The sequence below is a fragment of the Aspergillus oryzae genome, chromosome 4, assembly GCF_000184455.2.
Source record: "Aspergillus oryzae RIB40 DNA, chromosome 4".
NCBI lineage: Eukaryota > Fungi > Ascomycota > Eurotiomycetes > Eurotiales > Aspergillaceae > Aspergillus > Aspergillus oryzae.
Window position 1 is genome coordinate 3401781 of NC_036438.1, and position 23411 is coordinate 3425191.

General features: G+C 46.6%; 9 protein-coding genes across 9 annotated transcripts; 5 read left to right on the forward strand and 4 right to left on the reverse strand.

Annotated features, from left to right (window-relative positions):
- Window positions 1-75: 75 nt before the first annotated feature.
- Window positions 76-1432, reverse strand: AO090102000412 (uncharacterized protein; the record flags this gene model as incomplete). Its single annotated transcript, XM_001822542.3, has 2 exons — window positions 76-545; window positions 595-1432. 2 exons carry the CDS (start codon window positions 1430-1432, stop codon window positions 76-78), a joined length of 1308 nt encoding a protein of 435 aa, XP_001822594.1.
- Window positions 1433-1684: 252 nt separating this feature from the next.
- Window positions 1685-2545, forward strand: AO090102000411 (uncharacterized protein; the record flags this gene model as incomplete). The annotated part of the gene is made up of 3 exons (XM_023236840.1): window positions 1685-2002; window positions 2051-2118; window positions 2164-2545. The coding sequence occupies 3 exons, from the start codon at window positions 1685-1687 to the stop codon at window positions 2543-2545; spliced, it is 768 nt and encodes a 255-aa protein (XP_023091798.1).
- Window positions 2546-2609: 64 nt separating this feature from the next.
- Window positions 2610-4787, forward strand: AO090102000410 (uncharacterized protein; the record flags this gene model as incomplete). The annotated part of the gene is made up of 2 exons (XM_023236841.1): window positions 2610-4385; window positions 4434-4787. 2 exons carry the CDS (start codon window positions 2610-2612, stop codon window positions 4785-4787), a joined length of 2130 nt encoding a protein of 709 aa, XP_023091797.1.
- A 1141-nt stretch (window positions 4788-5928) lies between these two features.
- AO090102000409 (uncharacterized protein) lies at window positions 5929-7795 on the forward strand (the record flags this gene model as incomplete). Its single annotated transcript, XM_023236844.1, has 4 exons — window positions 5929-6103; window positions 6159-7247; window positions 7302-7441; window positions 7496-7795. The coding sequence occupies 4 exons, from the start codon at window positions 5929-5931 to the stop codon at window positions 7793-7795; spliced, it is 1704 nt and encodes a 567-aa protein (XP_023091796.1).
- Window positions 7796-12330: 4535 nt separating this feature from the next.
- On the forward strand, window positions 12331-12713 carry AO090102000407 (uncharacterized protein; the record flags this gene model as incomplete). The annotated part of the gene is made up of 2 exons (XM_001822538.1): window positions 12331-12343; window positions 12400-12713. The coding sequence occupies 2 exons, from the start codon at window positions 12331-12333 to the stop codon at window positions 12711-12713; spliced, it is 327 nt and encodes a 108-aa protein (XP_001822590.1).
- An 846-nt stretch (window positions 12714-13559) lies between these two features.
- Window positions 13560-14368, reverse strand: AO090102000406 (uncharacterized protein; the record flags this gene model as incomplete). Its single annotated transcript, XM_023236845.1, has 3 exons — window positions 13560-13577; window positions 13661-13769; window positions 14067-14368. The coding sequence occupies 3 exons, from the start codon at window positions 14366-14368 to the stop codon at window positions 13560-13562; spliced, it is 429 nt and encodes a 142-aa protein (XP_023091795.1).
- Window positions 14369-16054: 1686 nt separating this feature from the next.
- On the forward strand, window positions 16055-16770 carry AO090102000405 (uncharacterized protein; the record flags this gene model as incomplete). Its single annotated transcript, XM_023236846.1, has 4 exons — window positions 16055-16061; window positions 16269-16315; window positions 16375-16544; window positions 16653-16770. 4 exons carry the CDS (start codon window positions 16055-16057, stop codon window positions 16768-16770), a joined length of 342 nt encoding a protein of 113 aa, XP_023091794.1.
- Window positions 16771-17623: 853 nt separating this feature from the next.
- Window positions 17624-18222, reverse strand: AO090102000404 (uncharacterized protein; the record flags this gene model as incomplete). Its single annotated transcript, XM_023236847.1, has 2 exons — window positions 17624-18114; window positions 18165-18222. The coding sequence occupies 2 exons, from the start codon at window positions 18220-18222 to the stop codon at window positions 17624-17626; spliced, it is 549 nt and encodes a 182-aa protein (XP_023091793.1).
- Window positions 18223-20525: 2303 nt separating this feature from the next.
- Window positions 20526-22199, reverse strand: AO090102000402 (fungal specific transcription factor domain-containing protein; the record flags this gene model as incomplete). The annotated part of the gene is made up of 1 exon (XM_001822534.3): window positions 20526-22199. The coding sequence occupies one exon, from the start codon at window positions 22197-22199 to the stop codon at window positions 20526-20528; it is 1674 nt and encodes a 557-aa protein (XP_001822586.3).
- Window positions 22200-23411: the final 1212 nt, after the last annotated feature.

The window sequence follows — 23411 nt, forward strand, 5'->3', positions numbered from 1 at the left end:
TTGCGGGGTAGTAATAAACCCCCACTTAAATCAAAAGTTAACTCATCAAATACTCCGTATATACAAACAAACGACTTAGGTCTGTTTACTGTCCAGGGAGCCATAATTGTCATCCTGCAACGCTTGTACACCTTCAGACCCTTTCCCAGCGCGAGCAAGATCACTATGCAATTTACTCAACCCCACAATCAACGAGGCCAGCAAAGCAGTCAGTAACTGTGAGATCTGCAGCAGAGGAGCTTGCATCATGACAGTCTTGGGTTCAACTGGGTTGGAGCTGTAAGCGTCTAGTGTAATAGGAGCAGGCTTGTCAGGCTGATGCTCATTTGGTGTCGATTCGACCTTGGTGCTGCTGTTGGATATTGTTGACGGTGGGGGTGTGGGATGGGTTTCCGGATTATGGACCGCCAATGTCTGCTTTGGCAGTATTACTCGTTGTCCTGTGAGTTGCTGGGCTAATGCTAGAAGATCATGACCTGGTAGAGACAGAGTCGATTCGTCCTTCTGGTCTGGGAGCTCCATGGTGGGTTTAGGATCGGAAACTTCTGTATGGCTGTTAGTATCGCCTATATAAAATAGTGGAATCAGGCTTACCAGTAACAGGATGCAGATTTGCCTCTATCATTGATCTATTGAGGTTCCTCGCAGTCTTTGCAAAGAACGGGTCTGTCTCCACACCAGGATCGATCTTCGCCCGCGTGCGTGAGACCTGACTAGGAGGAGGATAGACAAGATGTTGCTTGAACCGATGATGCCAACTGTGCAGTTTTGCCTTGATTTCTAAATCGAGGTAGAATGGTTTGGACTGATGATGGAAGGCAAGAGCAGTATGGATGACTGGATTGTGAATAGCCTGTCTCTCGAGGTCATTTTCCTCAAGATGCCAGACAAGTTGACGATAGGCACGATTTGACCGGCGCGACAATGGGTCATTCACGGTGAATCGCGATCCTGTGAATTTCCATCTTGAGGAAAGAGTGGCGTCCGATGTTCGTGATCCACCCACACCTTCAAACGATGCATTCGCAGCGCCGAACTTTGGATTCATGTAGAAGCATTTGCTGATGTGTCGCTCTTTTTTTTCTCCGCTCAACATCTGAGGACCGAAGAATTCGGTGACTTCCACGCTATCCTTGAGGCCTCCTCGCTGCTCATTGGTGTGATTGAAGGTCATGGTGATTGTCGCATTGGCCAGTTTACACTCACTGGGTTGATGAAAGGTCAGATCCAGGTACATTAGACCGGAATCTCGATCGTCAAGCTGTCCCCATTGGGTCTTTGAAAAGAGAAAGCAGCAGTCAACTCGGACTTTACGAGCCTGGTGCTCGCAAAGACTGGCGCTGGTTTGGTTTTGGCAGAACTCAACATATCGGAATGGTTTGGCTTGTCGAGAGGAGTTCTCCGAAACCTTTCTTCGGCGGAATAGGCTCATGATAAAAGTTTTGCAATGAGAGAGAATGGAAATAATGACGCAAGGCTGGATTTATTAACGTTGTGTATGTTGAACAGCCTCAGTCAGCCTCAGCCTCGTCTTGGCGCCAAATAGCTGGCGCTAATTCGTCGATCGACTACGTGTTCCTACAACATAGGGAAGAATATGAGGGGTCAGCCCCTCGTGAACCTCTTTCTATTGCTTCAATACGACCAACATAGCTTTCAATAGCAGGATATACTCTTCACCAAGATGCCTCGTCATCAACAACACATCGTCCCATGGACCGATTCCGAGTCCGACTACTCACTCTCGGACTATTCCACGGAAGACGCCCACCATGAGACCTCATCTAGGAGGCCTTCCTTTGGCAGCTCCACTCTGAACCCTGGCGCATCCACGGGCGCCCGGCGACGACGACGGTCTTCTGAGCCTGTCCCGCAACCCCCGGACGTCATCATCAACATAAAAGACGAGTTGCGGAAAAAAGGCTCTAACAGAAGTACCAATAGGACTCGTGAGGCTTATATCGATCCTTATGAGTCAGACGACGAGACCTTCCGGCGAGAGGTAAGGCATTTAATCACTCAAGAAGTGCAGTTATTAATCCTGGTACAGGCTCGAGTAACAGAAGGAGAGCATGACATTCAGTCGTCTAACAGAGATATTACCGTTCACATTGATCTGTATGGAGCTATGGATGTTGCTCCCGATCTTGAACAGCTATCCAGACTTAATCGACTGGGACGATTTAAAGAGGGAATCATTCTGTTCAACGAAAGACTTGCCCCCCATCTTGATTTCTTTCCTGTCGTTGCTGAATATGCAGACCTTCTGCTGGAACAGGCAAATTTCCGCTCTCTGGGCGAGCTTATTTCACAGGTCTTGGGTAGCCACGCAAAGGACTTTGAGAAGGATCAGGTTTTACTTCTCAAATTACTTGGATCGCTGGCTGGGATGCACTCAAAAGGAGCACTGTTGCCAGCTCTTGATACGGCCAAAGAGGTGATCAAGTTTCTTGAGGACCAAGATGGAGAGGATTCCTCGGATGAACGTCTTACAGGGATTCAGGTACGGATGGATTTCATGCTCACTCGACCAAAATGCAAATGACAAGGTCGCGCCTTGAAACTTTATCCACCAACCAAAGATCTTAACCTGGACGCCTATTAACAAGATGCAGATACAACTTATGCAGACGTATCTTAGCATAATAGTGCATGCTTCGCAACATTCGCTCTTCCTCGATAATGAAGGTTATGAAAGCTTGTTGCCATCGATGCGGGAGTTAACTGTCGAGCGATTGTCTCCGAGTACGTATCCGACAAAAAAGCCGGATACAGATGCGCATGCAAGCTACGAATATAATAGTTATGATGATCCCTACGATGAGTGGGCACATAGTATGTACCCAGACGATTTCGATGGTCCGTATGGAAGAGCTCCCGGTGTGAATAAGTGGCCACCATATCGCAGCCGCCACGGACGCAGAGCAGCAGAAACAAACAACTACTCTTTCTTGAGATCGTGGTACGATAGTCTAGTCGAGGACGGCTTTTATTGGGATTCCAATCGGTTGCTCTATTGTACTCTCGCTCTTATGGGAGATGCAGGTGGACGGCACAGATTGGATGGTATCTCTTGGCAAGATCTATTTAGGTGCCCGGAGCATACACTTCCCCAAGACGAGCAACTCTTACTTACCGAGTTGGATAAAGTCTCCTTCTTGGCAGAGGTTTCCAGCGGCCAGCCTCAAACTGAGTATGGCAAATTTCATGACAAGTTGTCAGATAGAGCACAGAACATCGCCTCCAGTATTCTTTCATCTGCTCCACATTTGGTCAATTCGCGACCATATCTGAGCTGGATGTTAGCTGAGACAGATGCAAGGCCACAGGCCATCAATGCCGGAAGAGTAGACCCAAGAACATCCCACAACAGTTTCATCAGCCGATGGCAACACAGAAGACAGATTGATAGTAAACAACGCAGTCAAAGCACAAAACTTCAGCAGGACACCTTATCGCAGCGAACCTTGAACGTGATCAAAGAAGAAAGTATGAATCTAGGAGATTATCAACAGCAGAGCAGAGCGCTGAAAGCCATTTACCGACATAGCGATTACTTTTCTACATGCCTTGAGTCACTACAAGAACTGGGTCAGTTACAGTATAACGTGATGGGTGACATGGCAGGATATCTGTCATCTCTAATCGAAGAGTATTTCCTTATTGAATATTTCCACCCTCCCAATTCGAAACCGTTCCGAGAACACCTCGCCCAACGACTCTCCGAATTTGATCGTCAATTCCCTTATGGCCCAGACTTTGAATCCACCGCAAGAGAAAAAATGGATATTTTCTTTTTCGACAACCCGCTCCTCAAATGGATGCAGCGGAATGTCCAGGCCGCGCTGTTGAGAAGCCTAGACCGTCATACCGAAGCTGAAGTAGCAGAGATGCAAATCACTGTTCCTGAGCTGCATCTTCCGTCTTACTTTTCTAAACAATTAAAGATTTTCAAGTCATGTGCAGGGTGTAAAGACTGTGGCTCTACGTCAGGAAAGACACGGAAGACCTATCATCCAGCAGAACCAGCTGTGCCAGCACGGCGAGCGATGGATTCTTCTTCTGCGCAACCAAAGACAACCACTTATCGTGTTCCACTAGTGATTCAATCCGAAGCCAACGCTACAGAGGGGAAAGAAGAAGACGTGTTGCATGTGGAACAAATGATACGGAATCACAGAAACATCAGAGGGAAAGAAAGAAAACCACATCGTAGGACTGTGATGTTTGACGAGTCCTCAACACCTCGATATACACCCCAGCATTCTGTTAGTAAAGACCGTAGATCAGAAGCGCTCGCGAATACCGCACCCACCACAATTATTGTGGAGGATCCAAATGGAAAGGCATTGATGTTTCCGTATGACCTATGTCATACCTGGAAGGTAAGCTATAGTAACGTCTGCATCTGGCGTGGTTAACATCTGTATCAGGGAATGGAAGATCTGATCAAACAGGCGTTCTCCGGAGATAGAAATGCTCTATCACAAGACATCGCACGGGGTAATTACGAGCTCCTCAGCGAAGATGGAAGTATCGTTCTCCCCGTCGTCTGGGAGAACCTGGTCCAGCCAGGCTGGAAGGTAAAAATGCAAATGAAGAATACGCAGCCGGAAAACAAGGAGATGAATCATGGAGATACCGACACGGCGAACGCTGAAGGTAGTCACACACCGGAGAATGAAAAGGACAATCGGCCCAAGTCATATCAAGCTGTCGCTGTTGAAGCTTGGTCGAGTGAGGAGGATATCGCTCCCAACCCGCGCAGGGAGGATGAAGATGTGTGATGCACTTTGTATGTCAAACTATGTTTACATAGATGTGCCCTATTATTTGGCTGTCATTACTCTTCTACATATTGGGCAGGCAACAATCGTGTGTAGGACTGTATATATGGTTACGCAATATGGTGAAACAGAGGGGGCATATAATTGAGAAAATAATATAAATAGTAATTTTGTATGGTATGAAAGTGATGAATGGTAGATACTTAACCTGTATCAAGAATATTACAGTGGTCAACAAGGGATAGGAATTAGGCTTTTACAGCACATACTCCATAGATTATATGCTTTAGAGAAGGCAGCCAATACTTATGAATTATTAAAGGAAACTCGTCAACTGTATATACTATTCAGGGTAGAGGACCTGTTAACTAGGTAACGATATGTAGGTAGGGTCTCACTTCAGCCCATGACATGCTCAATAAACAGTCCAGACTATACGATAGTTCTTGCACGGCATCAAGATTCTTCACTGCATAATTCATGTGGGATATGTAACAACATTGGTGTAAAAAGAAAACCGAAACGAAGCTATACAGCATGAGGTTGGGGCCGAAAGCATAGCTCCATCTCTCGTTCGTGGCATGCTGCAATCGGGTAATGTTCCTTCCCGACGTCCGATAATTTAATCTCATCAACCCATGCGAATCTATAGCCTAAATACATATCCGAGGTTCGTAAGTGTCCTTGTCCTATATCGGCGTCGGCGATGCCGATACTATCGGCAAGTTGCCGACCATCAAGCCAACCTTCTCGGCAGTGAGCCGAAGCACGCTTAATGTTTTCTCATAGGCGGCTGGTCCAGATATTACCTAAAATATATGAGAACTGTCCTTTGTTGATCGTACACTGCAGAATACCCAAGAATTGAATGTCGTTAGGCGAAATATGAATTCCTCGACTCGCCCTGTGGAGCACCGGGCTCGTCGATACGACCTCGTAAATTATGATATGCAATCCTTTGCAACGAAACGACTAACTACTGCAGGGGAAGCTGAAGAAAGCTACATGGAAGAGAACCTCATTTTGGCCCCTGAATGTCCTAACATAACCATGGACCGAAAATGATATAAAGGCGCTGATGATGGAGATGGAGGACTTAAAAGAAAGCATCTTATTGTTCATCTTGTGCCAATAATCCAAGATGTATCTTGCACGCGCTTGGTTAGCCTTGTGGCTTGTACTACACGCCCAGCAGGGTCAGACTCTGGTGCTCGAGGAAATCAGTCATACGCAGGTGGAGCCGAATCCCCTGGTTGTGCGTGGCGTTGAGCACACGAACCTTGATCTACTCAAACAAGACTCATTTTATTACAGTGGTATGTGCGAGTCTGGTTGCTAAGATAACCATAGTTAACCTACCGTTACTATTAGGGGAACAAAATGGCCAGTCATCTTTCGCCAACTTCACAGTCTCACTTGACGGCGAGCAAGAGAATATTGTGTCCATGGAACGTTTTGAGGACCTTCTCGAGTCAATTCACTGCACCAACACCAGTGTAGTTATGAGCTTCAAGGAGGAGCAAGCCTTTACCTACGCAGAGCACGCCTGGCAATGGGTCAATGATATGGGTAACCGCACTTTCGTATTGATAGTTGGAAAGGGCTGCTGCAAATGGAACACCAACAGGCTTCCATTCATCATTTCCAAAGTTACATCCGACGAAAACACCAAGACAATGAAGCTTCATGGTAAAGGCTCAAGCTGGCTCGAGATCGCACATACCTATGAGCTCAATATAGGAAAGCAAAGGGCCTCCACTTCCACAGCAAGACGTGATATTGACCGATCAGCATCTCTGGAATTCAACCATGTCATACCAGTGAAAAGTGGAAGACTTCCAGATGATAATATCGACGTTACTTGGGAATGTGCTGATTGTAGCACTCAAGGTGCTTTTGAACTTGATTTTCACGTGAAGACCGTTGCTGGAATTCCCAAGACCGGAAGCTTGCACCTTAGCCCTAACGCTGTATCAGCCACCTTTATGCCACGACTTGCATTTGATGGTGACCTCAAGGACCAGAAGAGCGGAGAGATTGATCTAGGAAGGATTCCTATCACTGGAATCTCCATTCCAGGCGGCATCCTGAACATCGGACCTCAAATGGTTTTCAGTCTTGGATATGTCATCGGTCCATTGACTGGGTCTGCTACCGTCACGGCTGGTATTACTGCCAACCTCGATGATTCTGCTGAGGTATCCATAGACCTTGAATCTCGTAGCGTGGACTCAGATGGCTGGACGCCTTCTGTCGAGGCCATTCCTATGTCAGTGGATGCGGAACTAGAGGGTGAAATTGAGCTTTATCCTAAAGCATCCTTGCAGATTTCTGCCCAGGTAATAGGTAATGTCCCCGTTTCAACTAATAAAACGTCTAGGCTAACAGAAATAGGCAAGGGAGTCGAAGTCGGTCTTAATTTGAAACCAAGTCTTGCTGCTACTATGGCTGCTATACATTGTAAGCACTTACCAACGTATATTTACTCGTTGTTAAAATTCTGACAAATCACAGCGACTGATGGAGCCTGTCCTGATGATCCCAAACACCGAGAGAATGGCATCACCGTCGACCCATCCGCGAGTGTTAGTCTCAACTTTGAAGCCACATTTGGTGATAACAACGGCGAACCGGATGTCAATCATGTTCTTGCTGTATGTTTCATTCTTTATTCTGGAAAGATAGACGCTAACAGCTGGGACGGACAGGAATATACTGCACCACTTGAGTCACGATGTTACCCGCTCGGTCCTGAACCTAGCAGTACTCCGACTCCTTCAGGAAGTCCAACACCATCCAGTAGTGCTCATCCAACATCCTCAGAAATTCCATCATCTTCCTCGGATGCTCCAATATCGTCTACTACCCCTTCATCGGTCCCGCCAAGCTCATCAACATCGCCTTCTTCCTCCATCCTTCCATCCACCTCGTCAGCAACTCAGCCAAGCAAACGCGCGCACCACCACCACCGTCGTATGGGCTCTCATCAGCGTCATAGGCTCTTGTAGTCAGACAGCCCATTACGACTATGTGCACTTTGGAAGATGATACTCCACTGCTACATATCGCTAGGTTCGGTCGATTATCTTCTATCATTTGCCTGGTTTGATTATCTTTTCGTGTATTTTTAATAACTATCGTTCTTGTGTTTCTTCGCTGTATTTTACACAAACTTTCGATTCTCTTTCTCTGGTACATGATAAATCTGATATAATTCGTCAAATGGCCATGTAGGAAGAAACCGTCGATTGCTCTAATTTAGGATGAGAGACTGCTCTTGTGCACATGATAGAGCTACGTAAAGAATCATGTAGGTGACGATACATGACGAAGTTGACAACATATGTTATCGAGACAGCACATTTAAAAAACCAGGCTTACGTGGGAGTTTGGGACCAACGGTCTTCGTTCGAGAAGCTTCCGCTTATGGGAGAATCGTCTGAGAGGAATTGTCATGGCACGACCCCAAGGAGGGCAGACGCGATATAGACATAGTAGGTCACACATTTCATAAGTTAGCCCTTTATAATACGTATTACGTGTATCCTAATCTATCCATTCCAGCACTAGAACAGTCTTGAGATAACCCCCGAGGCAACCAACGTAGCTGACAGCTGATGCTGGGCTCCATAACATTTGATTTTATTGACCTAGACTACTAGTAACCCTTGCCGTAGGGCCGTGGAGACCCTCACGAGGGTAATCCCGAGGTCTACTTGTAGCTTGCACTTTGGCATGCTAAGAGACCCACAACTACCCACATTCCAGTTCCTATATGAAGTCGTCTAATGTCTAGTATTCTAACCTTTGTATCCAATAACCCGGGTGCTATACAGTAAGACGTTACTACATAACGAATACAGAAAAACGGAGAGGAGTGTAACATCATCTCGATGATAGATTAGAACGTGGTGTTTGTGTTAGTAAAGTAACGAATGGATAATGCAGGCAGGGGATAGACAAATGGTGGTATAGGCTGGAAGAGCCACCGCGCAAATTGCACATTCGTATGAATTTGAGCAGTCAAATAGGAATATTCGTAAAGACTCGCAGATTACGAGCGCAAATACGGATATCTCAAAATCCTATGGATGTATATTCGTGCCGATCCTTACTTCTTACGGTGCCGAGGATGTCCGAGGCTGATAGATCTCCGATCTATATCCCTTGCTTGTATACATTCAAGCCTATCCGCAAGCGGTGTAGACATAAGACATGTCATTTGGATCGAATGTCAATGCAGTAAGGGACGAATAGCAGGTCACCATACGTTGATTTGGGTCCAGAACCCATGTTCGCGCAAGTATACTCCGTGCATATAGCGGAAATGCCAAGTGTCTTGTTTACTTTACACTCATAACTTGTCAACCTTCCAAAACCGCCCGAAAGAGTGTATTCGGCTTCTTCCTCTGATCAGCTTTGGGAGAGAAGATATCAAATTCTCTTCCTTTATCTACATTCTTATTGTCGGAAGAGTGTCCGGTAGTGAATTCCCGGCATGCAAGAGGGCCAGGTCAGCACGTCTTATTAGTTGTTCTCAAAACAAATGTCTGCCAGGTTATGATTGCCGTGAAACTGCTTGTTTGGGTACATGCTACGTTTGGAACAGGTCGCTATTATATTCCTAATACAGAAGCTAAGAAGATATGGACCCATGGAGGAAGGATCTGCATACCATTGGGCTAGCCAGTGTGTAGCAAAGGACAATCAAGAAGATACGATTGTGTGTCCGGACTTGCTTCATACTTGTGAATTCCGTTTTAGCTAATCTATAGAATTGGAGGGCGGGGCAATGTCAGGCAGGGTGCCAAAGTGGCATTCAAAAAGGTGCTGGGAGAGAAATGTTCTGACATAAAGTTCTGTAACTGGTGATAATCATTATGATTATCATGGGGACGAATAATATGCCGTAGGACTTTGAGGCATTTGCATTTGTATTCGTAATCCTGTAATCTCTAGGTTACAAATATTTCGTCGTATGGATACATTTGCAATGTTGCCAAGATGGCCAATTGTGCTGATCCATGTTATGTGGTATTTATCAATCATCTAATCATATTCCTAGCGCCCAAACTGGGGCACGAGGGGGTAAGAATGTAGTTACTGGCGTTGGAATTGGGCTAAAACCTTTGTATAGAGTCGCTCATTAAGGATTATAAGGAGGTCAGAATTCCATAGATCATAATCCTTTCGCAGAATTAGACTTTAAATGTGATTAAATCGTTCCAATACTCTTGGAGTTTTAATAATACGCCATTTTCATTGTTTTGGATTCAGATTACACTTGATATATTTTGACATACCTGGGGAAATCACATATATATTTTTATGCAGTGTACATATTATACAATACTGTATAGAAAGTTTCCACCAAAACAAAACATTAATGATCCAAGTGTCGCAAGGACTAAAGAAAGCTGGCCCGATATTGGATCATAGATAAATACTACTTGCACAATCTGGCATATGCCACGGATTGCACACATCTCGCTCTCTGGAAAAGGGCCATTTGTACCTTCTCCATCGTTACATTAGCATATGGGAAAGCGTCTTTAGCGCTCTGTTGTTCCCGGCTGGCTTCATGGGATGCATAGCATACAAATAGCGTAAAACCTTTACAAGAGCTTTTTTTCATCCATTGATGAATACTATTATTATTACTCTAAAGAATGACTAGGAGGCGAGAGACTCCTGAAAAACATAGCAAGGTATACAAGATTTTGACATGCATTCCCAAGGTCTGTGGACGTAGTATGAGACATTAATCAGCCAGCTTCGTATCTGAGAGCGCAATAACAAGAAACCCCGGGCGCTCCTCCTTTGCCTGCTCCAAAACCCTATGCAAACGCGTCTCCGTCTGGACGGCTAAGTAGCATGGCTGAACTAACGCAACTTCTCTTATGCTCTACTAGTTATTGGGTACAACACAAGTAAGAGTTGCAGATCCATATTCCATCTTGACGGCGTATCCGATACCACCACATTCATTGTCGCATACTTTAGAGATCTAACAGGGCTTTCCAAAAGCTGGAAGTATCCTTAGTCAGTGTGATCTAGTATAAGCGAAGCACCTCTGGGTAATACTTACTCATATGGGGTGGGAGATGAGCCTCACTCAAGCCGAGAGACAAGAGGAACGTCGCGAGAGAGAAGAGCCGCGCGATATACATAGCGTTTGGAAAAGGATATACCGTCGTCTTCGTTGAGGTATGGATGATTGGTATCGAGGAATGGTATAGCTTGATGACTTTGCTTGAGGTCTGGTTAAATGTATGGAGTTAGCGATGGAGAATCAGCATGTGGTACGGGTGTCGCCCTTTTATAGACGAGGCCGGTTCCCCCAGAGTCCTTCTAGAGCCATGGGAATATTCACAGATTAATCAGCCAGACACCAGCACTCGCTTTATGGTGACGTACGTGAGCGGGGGTAGAGAGCTGGGCGTACATGGTAGCTCCGTGATGAATAACGTCACAAGTATCTCTCTAGCCAGAGGTCGAACGAGGCTCCGCAGTTTAGCTTTCAATCTTCAAGCCATGGCAAATCCACTTATTCTTGACACAGCAAAAGCTGTCCTAGAGATGCACCTACGAAATGTCATTCAATGCGCCTGGCTCACCGCTTACTGGCATCGTGCCTCGCGTCACAGTAGATCATCGTAACCCCTTGCATTATGGTTCGGCCCGTCTGCTCGTTTAGGATACTCTATGGGTAGCTATCCTGTGCAATGAATCCCTTGCTTTAATTATATGCGAGATACTAATGGACAAACAGACACCCTTCATTGCAGCGACCACGGAATGAGTGTCGCGGATCTAAGTGCCGCAAACCCATGGTTGATGTTCTATGAACTTTCTCCCGGAGGATGTAACCTTTGTAACGTCATTATACACGACAGATATCACTGACGGGGCTCAGTATTATACGAGTCAATTTTCCTGTTGTAACCCTACAATCGCCAAATGCCCGAAGACTGCATCTTCCTACGTAATGAGGAACACCGTTTGAAGCAAATTCGGAGATGTTCGGCAGGGCCCACCAGAATCTAAGAATAAAAATGCTGCCCATATTCGACACTGTGTGACTTAGATTCCAGACACAATGTCGATCACTGCTTTCATTGGAAGTGGGTGGAATAATTGAAAGGGATCGTGCAGGGCTTACTGCCAATGTGGATGAGAAGACGACAATAAATGTGTTAGGAATCAGGATGCCTCGCAGTACTGTTACATACTTAGGTAGCGCTGCAAGGAGCAGAGTAAATGCTGTACCCAATACCGATTGGTTGTCTTCGATTTACCTAGCACGAACTTGACCACCCCAGCTACGAACCTTATGTAGCACAAACGATGTGGTATTGCATTCGGTAATGGAGGTGCTGCATCCGGGCAGCTTTTTATCTATGCAACCGCCAACTTGAGGCCTTGAGTCCCACGTATAAAAGCTCCCGATAGCTCGGACACCTGAGATCTTCGACTCCTACAGTCCACCAACTCGCACTTCCTGCATCCTTGAAGCTACTCCAGAAACCCCCAGTTGAGCATCATGAGCGCTCAAGGTGAGCATAAGCCCGATCATCAATGCATATCACTCTAACTCAACCTAACCCTTCAGGCCGACTCTGGGATATCCAGCACGGAGTTGAGGGGGAGGTCGAGGCGGGAAAGGGCCAAATAACACGATATTCCAACGGGCAGCCGACGCGATTCACCTTCAAGAAACGCTTTCAACGCACCCCGAATGTGCAGATCACTCCCATCCTGACCAACCGCCATGGGACATTCAACCCCTTTTACCTCTACCTGATGAGTCCGTCCGGAGGTCCACCGGCAGACGAGGACGGGTTTTATCTTGGGATCTATAGCAAACCGGGTGTTAGTATGGATTTTGAGTATTTTGCTACTGGTATTTATGACGGGGAAGATTAGTAAGAATGCGAGTAGCAGAATAACTAATTATTTACCCTACTGCAATTCACTTGCTCAAGAAGCCCTTTCAAGACTAAGGATAGACTGTGTTTTGTTTTGATTCCCATGACAGAGGACTTATCTACCTATCATGTACTCCGTACATCTAGGTGCATATATACTTGCCAGAATATGCACATCACTTCGGTCGTAGGTGTTCCTACTAAAGGATATAACAATATATATTTACTTAGTAGGTGATACATATAATACAGCTTGGTGGGAGACCAGTGTAGTTGAATAGTTGGACTCCACCTTCATCAAGTTGAGGCCTTGTCTTTGCTATATATATAAGTCATAGGGGTGAAATTTCGAGCTGGAGATCCACAAGGTATACAAAAAAACGTTTACAGAATCTTATTTCTCGATAGTAATACGGCAACGTGCGGTACGTATGGAAAATGAACGGTGATTACAAAATTGTCCATTCTTGTCCATTCTTGGACGCGGGCCCGTCGATCTAGAAGATTAACTATTTTAATAGAATATTAGGGATAATATTGTTATCGAGTATTGTATTAAAATAAACGTTAGGTTCTAGAGATTTAGATTACTAAAATAACTAATTTTCTACATCCTGTAACAAGCTAGTGGGCTTACAACCTCCTACATAAATATATCAAAAGGAAATTGTTACTGTCAACATAATTTGACTCGGCTTGTGCCTACACTAGCAGGTAGTGGAAGAGTTTAGTAGGAAAGACAAAACTTGAAGAGAATTCAAATAAATAAAGTTCTATAGACAGGTAATCAACCAACAACCCAACAATCTCATACTGATAGCGCCTAGGACTTCCAAAAGATCAATCATAATTTTGACGTAACCTGCCAGTTATCTCAGCAAACTCAGACCCTCCACCAGGCAATAACCATGCTTCTATGAACATAGACCGATATGTTTAACTAACCTGGCCAACTGTCGTAGATTCGAATCCCCCGTTCGGATGGATCAGCACCTTTGTGTAGCCGTCCTCTCTTTTGTCGAACTTCTCGTACGCAACTTCCGCATGGTCGAGTCTAATCTCATGGGAGACAACAAAGCTAGGCTTTGCCTTGCCAGCGATAATCAAATCCCGTAGGTACCGATTGTATGCTTTCACATTGCATTGGCCGGTAGCAAGCGATAGACCCTGCAGTAAGTTAGCAATGCGAACAAGCTGATGTCGGGGACAGATTACTTTCCTTCTCGAAAAGCTTTCCAAAACTAAGACTTATTGCGCCTTTCGCGGCGACCTCATCAGAAGCACCCGGGTCACTGGTGAGCAAGAAAATTAGTCACATGAGCCTATCGTAAGGTTTAGTGCAATGGCTCACCTTGGCACGTAGAGTCCAGGAATTCCCATGCCTCCGCAGGCCCTGGTGACACGGATCATGTTCTCAAGCACAATGTTCGGCTTTTCCTTCGAGCCGCTGGTGTCTACGGCCTGGTAACCGACAGCATCCACGGAGCGGTCGACCTCTCCGCCGTTGAGACGAATAATCTGGTCCACGGCATCACCCTTGGTGAAGTCAATTGGGGTACAGCCGATCTTTTCCGCAACAGCCAGTCTCTCAGGAACACGGTCTACAACGAAGACGCGAGAAGCTCCGCGAAGTTGAGCTGAGTAAGCTGCCATCAAGCCAACCGGACCCGCACCGAACACAGCAATGCTTTCTCCTGACTTGAAGCCGGAGATTTCAACGCCATGCCAACCTTATAGTTTATTGTTAATACAGAGGCTCTTGGGGAGGGCGACCGTGCGAATCCATACCTGTCGGGAAGATATCTACACCACTTGGTTAGTAAAAAGGGCAACAAATTCAAGCGCGCCGACGACTCACCTGCGAGAAGAACGAAGTCGGCTTCATGCTCCGTACCAGGGGGCAACAACAGAGCATTAAAGTCGGCATACGGGACCCGAATGTACTGAGCCTGGCCTTCACATTCCAGTCAGGTCAATTCGCCAATATCTTGTCTTGGGATCACCAGAAACACATACCTCCACGATACGGGCCCATAGCCACATAACCTGCCAGCGATTAGCAGATCGAACTCGTATTTATGCGCGTCAATGTATTACCATAAGCACCACCTGCAAAGCCGGGATTGACACCGGTGCAAAACGCGGTCTTGCCCTCATCACAGTTGCGGCAGCGGCCATCGGCAACATTGAATGGCATGACAACGCGATCTCCCTTCTTCAACAGTGTTACACCTTCTCCTAGTTCCTCGACGATTCCCATGTTTTCGTGACCTTTTGTGACCCGTCAGTAAGAACCATTATGTTATCTCCATGTCTTCGTACCGAATGTAATTCCTGGCTCTGCGGCGGTTCTCCCTTCATACATGCTGTGGCATCATAAGTTCTATGCGCAATCTTTCGTCACTCCCCACTCCCACAGTATACTTACTGCAGGTCGGAGCCGCAAATGGCAGCCTATAGCATGAATTAGTAAGTTTCCCCGGTGCGCGGCAATGTTGGTAGCCCACCGTCGTGACCTTGACAATGATATCGTCGGGATGTTCCAGCTTGGGCATCTCGACCTCTTGGACCCGGACTTTGTGAGGTCCAACATAATTAACCGCTCTCATAGTGTTTGGGGCCATTGCGACTTGATTGAAAAGGAGAGATACAACAATTCAGGTTTCAAAAAGCAGGTATCGCTTGTGAGGAGGGAGATCGCGGTGCGATCGATACACATTTATACTCCAAGCGCTACCCCGCATCGCTATCATGGCGCGCTATAATGCAATGCGATCGACTTTGTAGAATTATTCAGTAGAATTATTTTCCCCTCACGGGCCAAGCTTTAGGGGATAATCTCCGTAAAAAGCAAGGTGGGGCCCCTTCTGCCCTTCTCGGCATCTTTCCCCGATGCTGGATGGGGAAATATTACCCCACTTCGACGATCTCCGATACCCTAATCTCGACATTGGCGTCAACGGACCCGCTGCGTGGTTCTTTACTCTTTCGATCTTGCTTCTTCCCCTCATGTTGTCTTTTGACTTGAAGTAGAAATAAAGCATCTTGCCCAGCCGCGATGATGTCGCGCATGAAATGCAACATCTATTCTTTCCCCTCTTCGACTTTGACTGGCTAAGACACTTGTTACTAACACCACAGCCGAAGGATGCAAAATGACCCTGTTATGCAGGGCCAGAGCCTATTAACCTGACCCCTACAGGTCATCTTGAAAATTATAAAGCCCAGTTCGCGATCGCGAAGACTCTTGAGCCGTTCAAGATCAATGCACACTCTGGAGAGCACGGCGTCTTCAACGTAGCCCAAAACTGAGGGATGACATTGACCACGACAACAGTGATGGATGGTCAGTCGACTAGGCTGTTGGATTCTTCACGGGCACCCTCGCCATCGATGCCGAACTCGTACTGCAAGGCATGGTGAGCCACGAAACGCATAGAAACCGGACATTCTTTTAGTCCCTACGCTACGGCTGCAGTCTTGAAATGAGTCCCAAGCCTAAATGTCACGACCGACTTCTCACATTTCGTTGTCGTCTGTGAACGTCTTCTAGACCAGGACGAGGTGGACAAGGAACTTCTCCGCACTTTCATTCCTCGTGTTAGTTTCCCTTTTCCATAGGAGCTATCTTCCGCATTTCGACACGTATATCCCTCTAGGTGACCCGTATCCATGCCAGAATCAGAACAACGCAATCATCGCAATGCCCAGAACCAACAAACGACGTGTTCAAAGAGGAAAGGAGGTTCTTCGAAGATTCCTGGAAACAGATTATCCAGTCAATTGTTCAACAGAGGTCATCTCCGATTACCTTTGTTCCAGAGGATGGGTACGGGTCCCCAAACCATCAGATCGCTCTTGCGTATTTCGGAAACTGCAGTTCCCTCCCGTTCATATAATTGTGTGCGTATGTGCTAACGTATTCTATGATGTCTAGATCGTTCCCATATCATCCCTTCGGCGCTGCCGCTAGCTACTCCGATGTTGCTGATAGTGAAGGCCATCGCCTTCGGACCCTTTGGGAGACGTTTGCCCAGGAGGCAAGCTCCTCGTAAGCGGAGGTGAGATTAAGTTTAACGCTTACAATATTTTATAGATTATAAATCAGATACAGTCAGAAGAAATAAACATGACTATGAAATTTAAACTTATGAGGATTGTTAAGTTCCTATGATTCCTATGTTCGAAACCAACAATCCTAACAAAGTAAGTACATTCATTCGCCTTATTTATTCTCCGGGGTGTAGTTTGGTTACTACTTCATCGTAGTCGTCCATTAACTCTTCCAACATGCAGTAGTCTATCAGATAATACAAAATTATATATAGCTTGCCATAAGTACCGTAAGCAATTACTTATACGCATGAAAGTGGGTTGAGAATGTATGACCGGGAGAAAGAAATTTGAAGAGGTTGGAAGAAATGGAAAAAGAGGGCTGAGTACTACTACTAGTAGTAGGTTATATGCCCATTTCTCGGACTTCACCGCAGTCAGTGGATCGAGAAGGACGCTCGGGGTAGTGAAACGTGAGACAAGGTTTACTATACCAGTAAAGCCTATTTAAATTCGTTAATTAATCTCAGTTTCTCCCTGCTAACGTATGATTAGTGCAATAAGCGCCAGGTGTGCTAGTCCTTTCAATATGGTGCTAGAGCTGCATGAACCTATGAAACCACTTTCCCAATAAACCAATGATGTCGACTCAGTAGCGCTCACAAGGCTGTAACCAGCAACGAGGCTGAGCAAAACCAGCCTTACCTGACCAGCGTTAACACCAAGCCTTGAATAAGAAGCAAGGCCAGTCCGTTATCTGTATGTTTGGGTCATGCGAGAAATCCAACCCAAAAACTAATGGAACCCTTCTTGACCTCCCGTCTCTCAGAGTCCGTACGTCTGAATAACGCGAGCTCACTTTTCCAAATCAACTTTGATAAACTCCCAAACAGTGCCACCCTCTCGTTTCGCATCCACCATTAACTCCCGGTTATCTTTCCCCCCGATTCTCATCGGCAGAAACTCACCCCAGTGCTTCACCAGCAAGACGTGACCACCATCTGGGTGCTGCCGCGCACAAAACCACTCCCACTCATCATGCCGCTCTGCCTTAGCCTGGAAGCGCCAGTTGCTCTTCCGATTATCATGACCAATATATGTACCCGAGACTGCGTTATAGAAGCCGAGCCACATACGGTCGTTCTCCACACAGTGCCAGTGACTGCCACGACCGAACTGGTATATGCTCTCCACTACGCTTGCTTCTGGGTACAAGCCCAAGATACCCTTCTCTAGGGCTATGACGAGCTTGGTCTCGGGGTCGCGGATGATGTACGTGCCTCCTTTCCAGGGACACACTCCCACTCGACTGTCGGTCATGCTCGAGTAGCTCGGCAGGTCAAAGTCTGTATTGATGTATTCTGGTATGTTGCCAGTATTATGCGGTGCGCTGTACTCATCGTTGGAGATGTGAGATAAGGTATCGTGCGTGGGTGTGTTGTAGCCATCTTCATCTGAGGCGACGGACGATGACTCGAAGCTCCTTGTGGGAGTGTCTATTTCGAACCTGTCCTGTGTATCTGTAACTATTCCAGAAGAAGTTAGAGCTTAGGATGCTCGGCTTATATTGATGTTATTTGAATATCTGAATATAATTGTTTTCCTTGCGTTGGACAAGAAACAAAGCATAGAAGAGGGTGGGGTATGTGGGGACTACCCGACTGGCGCGCTAAGCCTTTTTAGGTCACGGTCTTTACCTCTTGACTAACCGAACAGCTATCATCATAGCCAGAGTGTGCTGTGTAAAAAGCGGCCAAGCATACATGGTCTTTTTATAGTCTTGTTTTTTCGTGTACCCTCGAGTGCTACATTGATATAACTAACAAACCAACGGTCAACCAGACAGAATAGCAATCAACGCACCTCCGGGGCGAATACTTGGCGTCAAATGAAATATATATTCTCGCTATATCCAAAAGCTAATATATACTCCTTCTTCTTTGATGCAAAGATTTGTCGCGCCCATTAGCTGTGAGGTGATTCATTGTGAGCCATGTTCGGATTATATTTAGACATTTCTGGTCGTCTAGGATGGCCTATGCTTCAATGTTTTAGAGCTACGCCATAGGACAATGTAGATATGTAAACTCTTTGCTACTCTCGACTAGTTCTACCGGTAGAACTCACAGCTCAGTCATCAGAGCGTGAGAAAGGCTCAAGTTGAGCAACTAAACCGGTGTGAAACATATCGCAATGTGTGTGAACGCTCGGCTATCCGATATGGGGCTTTTTAGGAGGGCTGCGTTCATAATCAAGACTATTTGGTCTCTCCATATCTGGAGGAATAGTATAATGCTTGCAGTCTGTGTTACACTTCCAAAGCAAGAGAGCCGACTACTTCTAAAACAAATTGAGACAAGCATCATAATCTCGAACGTCTGAGAATATACCCTGACATTCATGAATACATCATCGGAGCTAACTAAATCTTGACACCATAAACAATCCCAATGACACTTTTTAAAAGTCCAGCAGATCAAACCCTAATCTCACCCGACTTAACCTGCACAGCAGTCCCCCTCAGCTCCACACTCTCCACCTTCCCCCTGTCCTCCGCATTCAAAGTAACAGCAACACCAATATCACTCCTCCTCCCCATTTCCACTCCCTGCACAATATCATAATTAAACACAGTCTCACTCTCCTCCCCAGCCCTCGTCAAAGTCAAATACGCAGCCAACCCACTCGCCGCACTCCCCGTAGCCGGATCCTCAAAATTCCTCAAAAACATCCTCGACCGAATCACCGTCTTCCCAGTCTTCTCATCATGCACCCCCGGAACAAAGAAATAGATCACAATCAAGCCGTCCCCCTCCCACCCAGCATCCAGATACCCACCCTGAGCCACAGAGTGACAAGGAACAACCTCCCCACTCACAGGCCCCTCGGCCACAGCCAAAGCCTCCAAACTGGGTAACTGAACATGCACCTGACTCATACCCTTCACGATCGAGAAAACTGGGAACCCTGCGTTATTCCCAGTATCATCACTAAGATAAGGTCTCAGCGAAGGATGAAGCCGCAGCAATTCCGACAGCGGAAACCTGCTCGAATGAATATGCACATTATGTGCAATTTTCGCCGCCACGGTACCCGAATCCGGGACACGGGTCATGGCAAACGGACCCGCTTTAGTGATGAGGGTTTGCACGTTCGTGCGATCGTCATTGTCGGGTGAGAGTTCCAGGAACTATGTTACTGCGCCGATGGTGGGATGTCCTGCGAAAGGGAGTTCTTCGGCGGTGGTGAAGATGTCAATTTTTCTTGTGGAGTCTGATTTCTCGTGGGGGTGCACGAAGATGGTTTCTGGGTAGTTGAATTCCCGGGCTATGAGTTGCTTTTGGTCTTGTGTGATGGCCTCTTCTGGGTTGTTGGGGAGGAAGACTACGCCTAGGGGGTTGCCTAGGTAGGGTTGGGTGGTGAAGACGTCGAGAGTGACGAAGCGTAGGGTTTGGGGCATGATTGTGGTTTGAGGTGAAGATTGATGGATGGTTCGCGGGGGAAGTAATGATTTAATGGACTCGGAATTCTATTCCTAACGGTTTGACTCATTGACACGGCCCGGAACCCTGGAGAACTTTCGGCATTTCCGGGGCCCCACTCGGTACCGCTCGGCGGGATTCTGCTCGGTTTAGAACCGAAGAGCTTGCGTAATAGAATCATAGAGGTATTCTAATAGAAATTCGATCGAGGGTTTGATATATGTACATGATCTACATGAGCCCAATTAGGGTTCCCTCCACTCACAAGTCTAATACTAGATCACTAAGCCCCCATCAGCAATACTGACAGGGTACTGATCCAAGAACGTAGGGTATCCCATGTCACTGATGATTGGAATGTCGGGTGCCCAGTCTGGAAATTGACTGAAGAACGATTGGTCCTGGAAACCCAAGAATCCATCCATATTCGCGGGATTATCGGCGGTAGATGGGCAGAAGGCCGCAATATCTGATTGCGGGACTGACGGCTTGTCTGATGTCCCATCACGCGCATGTTGCTGATCATAATGTTGCACCTGCTTGCGAGCCATGGGATATGTGCCCAATGGATTCAATATATGCTCCAAGGAAGACTGCGACGGTCTATTATGATCGTTACTTTCTATCGGACTGGTTTCTCTTATGGAACTAGTTGCTCTGCGTTCGGGAGTTTCGTTTGAGAATCGTGTGTTGAAGTGCTTTAGAGCTTGTGTCGCCGACTCATAGTATAAGTCTGCCTTGATATACCTTTGCAGGTACTTTAAGATTGTGACGTTGGTCTGTAATATATCCTTATAGTCACTATGCGATATGTGAGGCAGCGGAGGTTCGGGCTCTCTCCATGACGAAAGGCTGGTGACCAGGACGCTGCTACATATCTGTGTGTGGACCGCATAGGGAAGGTCGACGATGCTCAACTTATGGCAATTCCAGAGATCTTGTAATAAGGATCCGATATAGGCGGCCTTGCTGATACAGGTGCGATGGCAGAGCTTGATGAATTCAGCTGGTGCGTTTTCCCGTATCCATTTAGTCGCTGTATTCGGGAATACCAGTCGTGATACACCAACACGATACAAGTCATTGAAGGTCTGGGCAATGAGTATATGCACGCCAAAAAACAGGTTCAAGCGACCAGACGCCTTGAAGATGTATATATTCTCCGCGGACATCTTGAGACTGTCCGGAATGGAAGCATCGAGCTCCCTGATTTCGTTGTCGAGTTTATGAAACTGAGAAGTTTCAGTGACCTCCCAGGGGATTTCACCCTCCAAGTGCTTGACATATTTCAAGATCTTGGAGCGGATAGCCATTGCTCTAATATAGTATGCACGGATATCAAGATTCTCAGCCGCACTCACCACCGCAGCGTCAGCGAAGGGAAGTAGTTTGCCTCTGGTCAGCATTTCTGTATTGCATGGGATGTTACGCACAAACAGGTCTTCGGAGCAGGGGAGCTGCACGTAAATATCGCTGGAGGATATTAAGCAAAGCTGGTTAATACCACATTCTATAGAAGCATCGAGGAGATAGCAAGCCCATAGAACGCGTCTCCTAGTCTCCTTTGCAGCCCATGACATCTTACTCTTCCGACACAGGATGTCGTCATCGTACTCCATATTCAGCTGTAGGAGTTGAACATGTCGCGCGATGAAGCCTGAGATCAGGAATCCCTTAGCATAATCGCCGACCCTCAGGTAATATTCATGGAGAAGAACCGCTGTAATGATACACTCGATTCGCGGACTCCCAAAGCTCGAAAACAAACATTGCATCGCGGCCTCTGCCCAGCCCCTACCAGCATCAAAGTATAACACGGCGGAGCTAGGTCCATCCTCCTTGGAGGCGATCACCCTTGCACAGTAAAATGGAGCAGCCAATGCACACATGACATATATCAAGCCAGACATCTCGGTCAAGATCGTCTTTTTGTCTTTGAAGCGCTCCATGAAGGTCGGAATATGCAAGAACCCCATACAGCGGACTGTATGAATTTGAGCGAAATAAATGTCAATGAGCTCTCGCACCCGATCGATTGGTGGCAAGTTTCTCATGACCAGCCATGTCGGGATTGCCTGAGATGACCCCTGAACGTAAGTCTCCTCTCGGGGGTTTGGTTCCTCCTCGTGGAACGAACAATGCAAGCCCTTCTTAGTGCATCGGGTACATGCAGAACCACCCGAGCACTTGGACTTTGTTCGCTTGCATTCTAAACAAGACCGGAGGACACGTCGCCGTTTAAGCCCCGCCTGCGTCACAGAGTCACTGGAAGTAGGTCCCTCATCTGTCACGTTGGTATCCGTTCCAGCTTCCGTTGAGTATACACACTGCTCGCCAAGATTGCGACAGTTATTGCAAAATCCCTCACTGCGGTCACATTTGATCTAGTCATGTTGAAGTTAGCTGCGGTGGATCAGCAGACACGGGTGTGATATATCGGTTGAAGCTAGTCGGGACACGTACCTTCCGCCGGCGGCAGATCAGGCAGCTAGCAGACTTTCTCGACCCGCCCATGGCCCAGCACTATGAGGTGGGTCGTTAGGACGAAGTTCTGGGTCCGAAGCAAGAGATCCGTGTCCAGAACACTTTCTTATACGGGGTTGATTTTCTCCGAGCGCCTGAGGCATCCATGTTGGCAGAAATCGTGATCCCGAAGCAAATCCCGACTTCCGCTATCGGCGGATCTCGGCTGCAGAAACCCCGCATCTCGGCTGGGCCGTTCGAAGCCCTAACCTGCCGGACCGGTTTGATCATCTGTACTCATTTCCTAACACGTTGTAACCTAAAAGTCGTCATCCGTAGGGATTCTGACGCGAGACATTGTCGCAGGTAGTAGCGTTAAGGAAATGCTAGTAAAAGCTCCGTAACATGTAAACATAATCGACACTCAACTAGTGCAATCTTACAAAATTATAACGTTATTCCTCTTACTAACATCAATACTCTCCATCGTTAGAGCGACTGGTGGGTCTAGACCCTGGTAGAGGGTTGCAGTTTCATATATTAAATAACACAAATATATTAGTCTACTATCTTTGTTATGAAGACACGAGCATTCACTGAATCCCTACATGCATACTGTCGTCCAATAGACGAAAGGATTTGTCAAAATTAACCCCAGGAAACCAATCTCGATAATGAAAGCGTGCTCCCGTTAGAAA